This window comes from Ovis aries, chromosome Y (genome assembly GCF_016772045.2).
Source record: "Ovis aries strain OAR_USU_Benz2616 breed Rambouillet chromosome Y, ARS-UI_Ramb_v3.0, whole genome shotgun sequence".
Taxonomy (NCBI): domain Eukaryota; kingdom Metazoa; phylum Chordata; class Mammalia; order Artiodactyla; family Bovidae; genus Ovis; species Ovis aries.
The window spans coordinates 17,191,142-17,202,602 of record NC_082741.1 but is presented as its reverse complement, the minus strand read 5'-3'; the positions used below and the strand labels follow the sequence as shown (position 1 = coordinate 17,202,602).

General features: G+C 37.3%; 1 protein-coding gene across 1 annotated transcript; it reads right to left on the bottom strand.

The window, feature by feature from the left end:
- Positions 1 to 635: 635 nt before the first annotated feature.
- Positions 636 to 2,833, bottom strand: SRY (sex determining region Y). The gene has a single exon (XM_060408513.1). It carries the CDS (start codon positions 2,831 to 2,833, stop codon positions 2,111 to 2,113), a length of 723 nt encoding a protein of 240 aa, XP_060264496.1. The 3' UTR covers positions 636 to 2,110.
- Positions 2,834 to 11,461: the final 8,628 nt, after the last annotated feature.

The following is an 11,461-nucleotide window of genomic DNA, read 5'->3' as shown; positions in this document are numbered from 1 at the left end:
AGGGGAAATGTACGTAAATGTTCTACCACAGACAGGTATACAAATGTACAAAGGACATTACTACTCATAATAATTAAAACCAGAACATGTCCAATTATTACCAAATCCAAGCTCACTCTGGTCACCTCACGACAGGCCAACGACTGAGAAGAGGCAGGCTAATGCCTCAAAATAATTATCTTATTGGTGTCTGGATGCCAGGTTCTATTTAGATTAGAGAAAAAGAAGCATGGGGATCTAAAGTCAAAAGTTGTAATAGAGAGAGAGGTAGGGGGGGAAATAAAATAGAAGGGTTTTCAGTCTTGTAAAACCTCTTCAAAGAAATGTCCAGCCCTCAGAAGGGGTGTGTTAATCTCTTCTATTCACAGGTGAGCAGACACAAACTATCTCTTTTGGAGCAGAACAAAGGCACTTTAGTTTATAGTCAAGCAAAGGGGTAGGGTCTTCCAGGCAAGCAATTTTGAATGATTATAAAATAAAAGCAAGTAAAGAAAGAGTTTCCAACATGGAATCAAAATAGATTTCCTCTCTGCAACACAGTCACACATCTATAATATACAGGATGAACTGTACATAGTAATTTTCAAAACAAACTCAATGTCACTGATGCTATTTGAAGAAAAAGAAACTAAACCTGGTATTTTGTGTTTTCTTTTATTTGAAGTTCAAGAAGAGGAAAGCATACATATTTTGACAAAAGCTAGAGTACAGTTTATTTATGAACATGAGGAAAGAGAGGCTTTAAATAGTAAACACCAATACATATAAATGAAAAAATATAAAATACTTTAAGGTACAACTTTAGGTATGTGTTTGAAAGGTTATCATAGTACATAATTACCATTTGGAGCACATAAATCTGATTAAACAATATTTTTCCTGGAACAAATCAGTCTGTGAAGTTACCTCCTTTTTTCTCTTGGACTTTCTTTCAAAAACTCCACGTTTCACTACATATTGTTTTGGAGTTTTCAGATTTATTATTAGAAGTACTGTTTTTCAAGAGTTTGGTACATATATATATTGGAAAGTTGACTTTGATATGCAATATATAGCATATGATATCATATCATATCATAAAGTTTGGCCATGGACTTATTTTCATTCCAAAAAAGTGAGGCTTTCTTTGCAAGCTGCCAGTTTTTCTACTTTAGCCTGTTTGCACATTTTTAAACACCTTTGACTTACATTTTCACTGATACCTCATCAGATTAACCAGACAGGATCTTGCTTATCCCATCCCCCAAGCCACATAGTCTGAATAGTTTATATTCCTGACATGCTATCACTTTATTTTTTTGTTTTCTCCCTCCAAGAATGCAAAAGTTAAAGTGAAAATGGAAACAAGTGTATTGCCAGTGATTAAAAGAAACTTTTCAGAAAAGAGATGAAACCTTGGCTTTCACAGGAGTGAATTAAATACTGGATGGATGTTATAATCCCCTCAAAACACAAGTAAAACCTTACAATTTTGTATGACTAAAGGAACTGAGTAGCAAGTGGCAGCAAAACTGGCTTTTTCACAGTGGGGAACAAAAGGCTATAAGCTGTGAAAGAACATAGAATATGCATATATATTCACTAATTACCTGCAATTTACAAATAGGTGGAAAGTAGCTAGAAAGACCAAAGAACAGAGCTTGTACCAGAAAGTGCTTTAGAAGGTAGGGAGCTTTCCATCCAAGTATGAGATTTTTTCCTCTGTACCATGAATTTGTGAGTGTTTCTGAAAGTACTATAGTTTGGAGTTACAGCATTTAAAATAAAAAGTTATATTGTCTATAGTGGCTATTACCAAGTTATTAATATATGCTACCATCTAACTAATGGCCAATCTCTGGAACAATTAAAATTAGAAATATAAAAATTGTGCCATTACTAGGAAAAACAGATGATCTTCTAACTCAAGCAGTTTTGGTGCTGTTAAGATAATTTCTTACAAAAAAGTACTCTTACAGATAGAAGTGATGAACAGAGGAGCAGTTATTTTGGAAAGTCCAAATTCTTTACTTGTTAAGCGTACTTATTTGGCTTATTTTAAAATTAAGTCGCAGGTGAAACTGTAGTAAAATTGAGATAAAGAGTGCCTTTGTTAGCGAGAGTAAGGAAGTCAATATTGAACATAAGCGCAAGAAAGTCCAGGCTCTAAGCTTTGGTAAAAGGGAAAGTCCGCGGAAATTCGTGAAGCCAATGTTACCCTATCGTGGCCCAGGTTTGTCCAGCTGCTGTGATGCTCCTTTTGCAGAAGTGAATTCGTTATAATCACGGACTGTGAGCGGCTTAATTGGCTTTCCATTTGTGAGTGTGTGGTCTTGGCACAATCGTCCCTGTATGTGAAGGGGTGCAATGTCTCTGCATCCATCTGGTTGCATAGTATTGAAGAGTCTGCAGCAAGGGATTTCTGTGGCCTCTTGGCCTTCCGACGAGGTCGATATTTATAGCCCGGGTATTTGTCTCGGTGTATAGCTAGTAGTCTCTGTGCCTCCTCAAAGAATGGGCGCTTTTCAGCATCTGTAAGCCTTTTCCACTCGTATCCCAGCTGCTTGCTGATCTCTGAGTTTTGCAGTTTGGGATTCTCTAGAGCCACCTTTCGTCTTCGTTCACGAGACCACACAATGAAGGCGTTCATGGGTCGCTTGACGTGGTTCTGGCTGCTCTCCCTAACATTTTCCCCCCTTTCACGCTGATCGTTTGCGCTATGATTGTCTGTGCACAAGGAAGAGGTTTTCCCAAAGGCGAAAGTATTTTGTTGCTGTACCACCGCTGGACTGTAAACATCGTCTTTCAATACTCTGAACATAGCAGAAGCATACGATTGCACCGTTCTATTCATAAGTTGTTCTTACCAGAGACTGACTTGGTGCAAAATTTGCAGTGAAATATTTATTTCTCCGCCCCCAATACCTCCCCTCAATACCTCCTGGCAGCCAGCCCAAACCCACCAAAGGTGCTTAACAGGATATTAACGCTCTGCTTTCTTCTTTGTTTACATCTAATCAGAATTTGTGAAGGCGCTAATACCTGCTTAAAAATACAACCGGTGTCATTGTGAAGTTATTTTCATATACTTATTTAAAGGATGAAGGTGCAGCAGACATACTAACAAATTGTTTATGGTTATGAATGAAAGAGAATGTTATATTTAAAAAAAAAGATGAAAAACAGCCCGATCCTGTTATATAGCTGAATACACAGGATACCGAATCCATGCTAATCACTCTCCCTGCTTCTCCACTTAGGCTTAAAAAACAGCTGAAAAATCTATGTAGGTATTCCAGTAGTTAATAACTGAACTGGATATATGCTGACGACTTTCAGAATGCTAATATATACTAATACATATTTAATGGTCAATCTCAGATACAACAAAACTTTGACATAAAAACTGTTCCATTAAAAGAAAACACACTTAATCTTGGCATCCAAGCAGTTTCCTGGTATTGAAATAACACTTCAAAGGGACTGGGTTTTTGTTTGTTTGTTTTGAGGGTGGGGGAGTAGGGAAAGTGTGAGGTTGGACCGGGGATTGGGTGTGGAGGTGAAAGGGGGGTTGGTGTGTGGTATGTTAGATGGGTAAGCTGTGCAGAAGTAAGATCCATCACTCTCTTCTGCACTTTTACCTAACAGGTGATTAAAACTAAACAAAACTAAAACAACAATGCTCTATAAATTTCTAAATTGTAACCATCAATTGTTCTATATTCTAGTTCAAACTTGGGAAAATTGAAAAGAAAGGCTTTACAAAATAAAATAACTGAAGCCCTCTTCCAAATAAATCTGTGAGGCAAACTTGAAAGTTGACATAGAGTATTTTCGTGTAATAAAATATGAGGAGACTTCCCCTATACGTTTTAAAACCATATCTGAAAAATGGGAGTAATAACTGTATATTGTATGAAATTATTTCACATAACATGAAAAATAAAAATGTCTCACCAAGATTTCATAAAAATGATGCTAAAATTCCTAAGAAAATATAATTTGAATAATGCTTGTGCTACATAAATATGATCTGCATAAAAAATGTGATTTAAGCAATGTCTTATGATACAATGACAGTAGAAACTTCAAAGGCTAACTTTATTCATTCAAATGTGTCAATCTTGTAAGTTGTATCTTACTCATTAAAGTTAAGTATTAAAGATCCAAACAAAATGTGAAAACATTATTACTTGATGCAATTAAAAACATGCATCTTACTGTGGATGCAAACGTTTAAATGACACTCATACACAAAGCAGATTTTATAAACCTAGAAATTGTTTAATATATGAGAAAAATACATATATTCTCAAAGTTGAAATTAAAAGACAAAAAGTGATACATTCAGCAATGTGGAAGAACCTTGAAAACATCATCCTGTGCAAAAAAGAATGGTAGACAACAGGCCACATACTGAAAGATTATGTTCAAGTGAAGTCCCCAGAGAAGGCAAATGCAGAGACAAGGACCAAGTTAGTGATGGCTGCCCAGAAATGAATAAGAGGGAGGGAGCATGGGAAGTAAATGCTAAGCTGTTCAGGTTTTCTTTCTAGGTCAGTGAAATATTCTGGAGCTACATGCAATTGTTGATTATACAACATTTGAATGTACCTAAGCTACTGAATTCTATCCTTAAAATGATTGAAATTAATGTTATGTATACTGAGCCACTTCAAAGCAGAAAATAGAAAAAGAGAACTTCACAGATATTAATGTCATCATATGAAGGGACTGGGAAGATAAGAACCTTTAAATTTAAAAAGGGATTTCACTGCTTTTAGATTTCCAGCTCCAAGAATACAGCCTGGCATATATATTACTTTCTTGAAATATCTCTACAATATACTTCAATCAAGAATCAGAGTCAAAAACGGTTCCAAGCTTATGAAACAAACAAACAAACAAACAACAAAAACAAAAACAAAAAAACCCTGGTATTCCTCTTATAAAAAGCCAAAACCTTCCATGATTCTCTAAAGATTTTTCATGCAAGAATGGAGGAAAGAGGATGAAGAAAGGGCAGTATAGTCCATCTCAATAATATATCAGCAGGTTACCTAATCATTCTTTGAGTGCATTTTTAATATTTCAGCTTATTTTTATCTCAGAAGCCTGATATACTTAGTCACTATGTTCACATACAATATTTAGCTATTCTTATAATATTGCACCTTTATACTAGAGACAAAGTGCATGTTACCCTGAACTTTTGGGTGACTAGGATACCACACCCATTCCCCAAATTCATTCTTGGCTCTATTGAGTTAATAACTATCATATTTCTTATTCATGACTGACTATGTCTCATTTTTTCCTCAATCATCCCCACAAGCAAAGTAGTAAGAAGTGATATAGTTCTTAAAAAGTTAAACCCAAAGAGGATTCACTGACAACAATGAATCAAATTCATTTTCTGTTTTGGTGGGATTAACATTCTAGAAAAGGAAAATGCACCAGAGATATTAGATTAAAATAATTTTTCATATTATAGATTCTTATTTCTTCTCAAATTGAAGTAAAAATTAATAAGAATTGAACACTATATTCTAGCTTATTAAAATGGAATCAACTCTATGTAAGGTATCAGTTCAGTTTAGTCACTCAGTCATATCTGACGTTTTGTGACCACATGGACTGCAGCATACCAGGCTTCTCTGTCCATCACTAACTCCTGGAGCTTATTCAAACCCATGTCCTTTGAGTGGGTGATGCAATTCAACCATTTATCCTCTGTCGCATCCTTCTCCTTCTGCCTTCAATTTTTTCCAGGATCAGGATCTTTTCCAATGAGTCAGTTCTTCTCATCAGGTGGCAGTTTCAGGTATTGGAGTTTCAGTCTTGACATCAGTCCTTCCAATGAATATTCAGGACTGATTTCCTTTAGGATGGTGGTTTGGATCTCCTTGAAGTCCAAGGGACTCTCAACCATCCATTCTTCAGTGTTCATCTTGGCTTAAGATATAAGTACACACTTTATCCTTAAATATGCAGATGACAGCACAGTATAGTTGAAAGAGAAGAGGAACTAAAAAGCCTGTTGATGAATGGGAAAGAGGAGAGTGAAAAAGCTAGCTTGAAATTCAACATTAAAAAAATGAGGATCATGGCATCTGATACCATCACTTTATGGCAAATAGATGGAGAAACAATGGAAATAATGACAGATTTTACTTATTTGGCTCTAAAATTACTGCAGATAAAGACTGCAGCCATAAAAGTAAAAGACAGTTGCATTTTGGAAGAAAAGCTATGACCAACATAGACAGTATATTAAAAAGCAGAGACATTACTTTGCCAACAAAGGTCTATCTAGTTAAAGATAGGGGTTTTTTCCATAGTCATATCTGGATGTGAGAATTAGACCATAAAGTAAGCTGAGTGACAGAGAACTGATGCTTATGAAGTGTGGAGAAGACTCTTGAGAGTCCCTTGCATTTCAAGGGGATCAAACTAGCCAATCATAAAGGAAATCAGTCCATAATGAATATTGATTGGAAGGACTGTTGCTAAAGCTGAAGCTCCAATATTTTTGCCACCTGATACAAAGAAATGACTCATTGGAAAAGACCCTGATGTTGGGAAAGATTGAAGGCAGGAGGAGAGGAAAAAACAAAGAATGAAATGGTTGCATGGCATCACCAACTCAATGGACATTTCTGTTACTTTGCCAACAATGGTCTGTCTAGTCAAGGCTCTGGTTTTTCCAGTGGTCATGTGTGGATGTGAGAGTTGGACTGTGAAGAAGGCTGAGTGCCAAAGAACTGATGCTTTTGAACTGTGGTGTTGGAGAAGACACTTAAGAGTTCCTTGAACTGCAAGGAGAGCCAACCAGTCCATTCTGAAGGAGATCAACCCTGGGATTTCTTTGGCGGGAATGATGCTGAAGCTGAAACTCCAGTACTTTGGCCACCTCCTCAGAAGAGTTGACTCACTGGAAAAGATTCTGATGCTGGGAAGGCTTGGGGGCAGGAGGAGAAGGGAACAACAGGAGATGAGATGGCTGGATGGCATCACTGACTCGATGGACATGAGTCTGAGTGAACTCCAGGAGTTAGTGATGGACAGGGATGCCTGGTGTAGTGTGGTTCATGGGGTTAGAAAGTATCAAACACGACTGAGCGACTGAACTGAACTGAGCTAAACTAAACAATTGATGGACCATAGTTCAACAGTGTTTACACGAAACCCTCACAAAATTTTACAATAATAATTTGCATATTTTTTCTCTTCACCATTTCCGCTCACCTCCCCCAACAAAATAGTCAGAACATTTTCAAGTGAAGGAATAGATACAATTATAATTACACAGATTTTGCTGCATTAATGTCCTCTAACATTATCAGGACATTTCCCAACAAAATATGAAAGTATGTGGTTAAAGTATAAGACATTAAATCTTGCCCTATTTGTGTTTTGCTAATCTATATCAATTTATGTGTCTATTTTTTTCCTAGTTTGTCTGTGAGCTGTTTTTTGTTTGTTTGTTTAACTCTAATGATACATAGAGCTCCCTGATGGCTAGCTTAGTTGGTAAAGAATTCACCTGTAATCAGGAGGTGCCAGTTAATTTCCTTGTTTGGGAAAATACACTAGAAAAGGAATAGGCCACCGATACCAGTATTCCTGCACTTCCCTTGTGGCTCAACTGGTAAAGGATCCCCCTTTAATGCCGGAGACTTGGGTTTGATCCCTGGGTTGGGAAGATCCCCTAGAGAAGGGAATGGCTACTCATTCCAGTATTCTAGTCTAGAGAACTGCATGGGACTATATAGTCCATGGGGTCACAAAGAGTCAGACATGACTGAGCAACTTTCACTTTCACTTTTAATGATAAACAGAACTTTTTTTTTTTTAATTTAATCTTGCTGGATTTTTAAACATGGCCTGGACTTAATGAATTAAAATAATATACCTTTTTGATGTTTAGATATGTATCAAAACTCAATTATCTCATTGTTCCAAGACTTAAATAAGTCATATAGAATCTGATACCCATAATCATGATTGATTTAATTGTTATCGCCTTCTAGGAGCATCTTAATTAGTATGAGGTGGAAGAAACAGAAACTACCTGAAAAAAAAAAAAAAGAAAAAGAAAGAAACTTACAAATAAATATATGCTGTATAAATATAAATACCTATCTGGTTTACAACTATAAAAAGTAACACTTCTTGTTTATTTCTCTATCATCATTTTAATGTTTCCTTTTAATTTTACCATTTTGACATTCCCAACATAGGAAATTTCTTTAAAATTACTATAGCTTGATGTATTTTCCTAGCTTATTTGTAACTATTGATATTAAAATAAAGAGGAAAAAGCCCGTTTCAAACTAGTCTTCCTTTCTACCTTGATACATTAAAAATGGTCTCACTCCTGCCATTTAATTTCCGATGCACAAAGCACAAGCTACCATTTTTAATTTGTCTAGTCAGCTCAGATGTTGATTGATTTAGCTTGTTCTTTAAAAAGAAGGTCACTTTTGATCTCTTCTCTGTTTCACAATCTCCCCTGTTTCTATGAAAGTCAATTCTAATAGTCTCAGTTCTGAAATGAACCTGATCTTGAAGGGAGAGCAGTGAGCAGTCCTGAAGAAAGATCTTAATTCACTGGTCAGGAACTAAACTTGCATCCACTAGAGTGAAAACCAAGTGTGCTAGCCACTAGATCATCAGTGTCTAGAGGCTAAAAGTAAAGTGGTCTTGGCTCTTGCCCCTGGAGACAGAAACTGTAAGAATAGGTACAAAGTTTCCTTTTCAGTTCAGTTCAGTTCAGTTGCTCAGTCATGTCTGACTCTCTGCAAACCCATGAATCTCAGCATGCCAGGCCTCCCTGTCCATCACCAAATCCTGGAGTACACTGAAATTCACGTCCAGCGAGTCAGTGATGCCATCCAACCATCTTATCCTCTGTTGTCCCCTCTTTATCCTGCCTCCAAACCCTCCCTGCATCAGAGTCTTTTCCAATGAGTCAACTCTTTGTATGAGGTGGCCAGAGTACTGGAGCTTCAGATTTAGCATCATTCCTTCCAAAGAAAACCCAGGGCTGATCTACTTTAGAATGGACTGGTGGGATCTCCTTGCACTCCAAGGAACTCTCAAGAGCTTTCCCCAACACCACAGTTCAAAAGCATCAATTATTTATTCCTCATCTTTCTTCACAGTCCAACACTCACATCCATACATGAACACGCGAAAAATTATAGCCTTGACTAGATGGACCTTTGTTGGCAAATTAATGTCTCTGCTTTTCAATACGCTCCTTAGGTTGGTAATAACTTTCCTTATGAGAGAACATATAGGGAAACATTTTATCAAAGTCAGACACAGGGCAGAGACATGCTTCCAGAGAGAGGGTATGGGAATCCTCTCTAATGAGGAAGAGCACAGAACTTCAGAAGTTAGACAGAAATACCCAACCAGAGTGTGTGAGTGCTAAGAAGTGCAATAAGAATGTGATATAAATCACTTACATAGGACAATGTTTCCGAGTCTTTGTTTACCTTTGGCCAATTATTTACTTTCACTCTTTATACCTCCATAGACCATCCCCTGCCCCCACAAGATGCATGCACAACTTTTTTCTCAGATGGATCCCAACATAAAGGCCCATCCATGTTTATTATGGCATGGAGTCCTCTCCCTTATGACTCCCAAAAAACTTTCCTGTGCATGTCCAGATAGGAGAGTCTTCCTTGACCTCTGGAGTGGGTTCTTTATCTTTATGCTTTAGACAGACTTTCACCACTAGTTTCGTCCTTGCAGTGATTGGGTGATTAAAAAAAAAAAAAAAAAAAGGCCTCAATTTACTCCATTTGAAAACTGCCAGGTGTCTGGACCAGAGGCCCACTGTCTCCTATCTCAAACTAGGCAGCTGTTTGGCCAAAAGCTACTTGATGAAAGTTGTTAATTTATTGATGATGTTCCATGGATTTGCTCTACTGTACCTTGTATACATTATTTGTTCTCACTTTATTGACATCAGAAACTCTTTCCATTCAGTTCCTTATTTTTTATATACTTTTAGTACCCCAATAATGGGTCAGTTCTTATGAATATTTCTCAGTTTTCTCATGAGGATTTTTCTTTCTCCTGTAGTGATTTATACATAAAAGATATCATCCGTTAGCTGACATTTAACTAATACTTTTTTTCATATGCTCTGTATATTTATATTTATCCTTTACATCTTTAAATCCTCAGAATAGTACTTTGGTAATAATGGATATAGCATGAATCCCGGTTTTGGTCTGGTTTCAAAGACAATGATTACAGTGTCTTACAAGCTGAAAAATATTGCTTCTCTGTGAACTAACTTTTATGCTGTAATTACAACAAAGGAGTAAAGGACCAATATACACACATTAATGCAGAGTTCTAACAAATATTATGGGGGGATAAAAGCCTTCCTAAGTGACCAATGCAAATAAATCAGTTCAGTTCAGTTCAGTCACTCAGTAATGTCCTGCTGTTTGTGACCCCATGAATCACAGCACGCCAGGCTTCCCTGTCCATCACTGATGCCCAGAGTTCACTCAAACTCACATCCATCGAGTCAGTGATGCCATCCAGTCATCTTATCCTCTGTTTCCTCTTCATCCTGCCTCCAATACGTCCCAGTATCAGTCTTTCCAATGAGGCGGCTCTTTGCATGAATTGGCCAAAGTATTGGAGCTTCAGCTTTAGCATCATTCCTTCCAAAGAAATCCCAGGGCTGATCTCCTTTAGAATGGACTGGTAGGAGCTCCTTTTAGTCCAAGGGACTCTCAGGAGCCTTCTCCAAAACCACAGTTCAAAAGCGTCAATTATTTGCCCCTCATCTTTCTTCACAGTCCAACACTCACATCCATACATGAGCACTGGAAAAACCATAGCCTTGACTAGACGGACCTTTGTTGGCAAATTAATGTCTCTGCTTTCCAAAATGCTCTCTAGTTTGGTAATAACTTTTCCAGTGAGAGAACATATAGGGAAATACTTTATCAAAGTCAGACACAGGTCAGAGACACGCATCTAGAGAGAGGTTGAGGAAGAGCACAGAACTTCAGAAGTTAGACAGAAATACCCAACCAGAGTGTGTGAGTGCTGAGTAAGAAGTGGAATAAGAATGTGATATAAATCACTTACATAGGACAATGTTTCCGAGTCTTTGTTTACCTTTGGCCAATTATTTACTTTCACTCTTTATACCTCCATAGACCATCCCCTGCCCCCACAAGATGCATGCACAACTTTTTTCTCAGATGGATCCCAACATAAAGGCCCATCCATGTTTATTATGGCATGGAGTCCTCTCCCTTATGACTCCCAAAAAACTTTCCTGTGCATGTCCAGATAGGAGAGTCTTCCTTGACCTCTGGAGTGGGTTCTTTATCTTTATGCTTTAGACAGACTTTTACCACTAGTTTTGTCCTTGCAGTGACTGGGTGATTAAAAAAAAAAAAAAAAGGCCTCAATTTACTCCATTTGAAAACTGCCA

Excerpts from the sequence above, each read along its gene's own strand:
- SRY (XM_060408513.1), bottom strand. The coding sequence starts at position 2,833 with ATGAATAGAACGGTGCAATCGTATGCTTCTGCTATGTTCAGAGTATTG.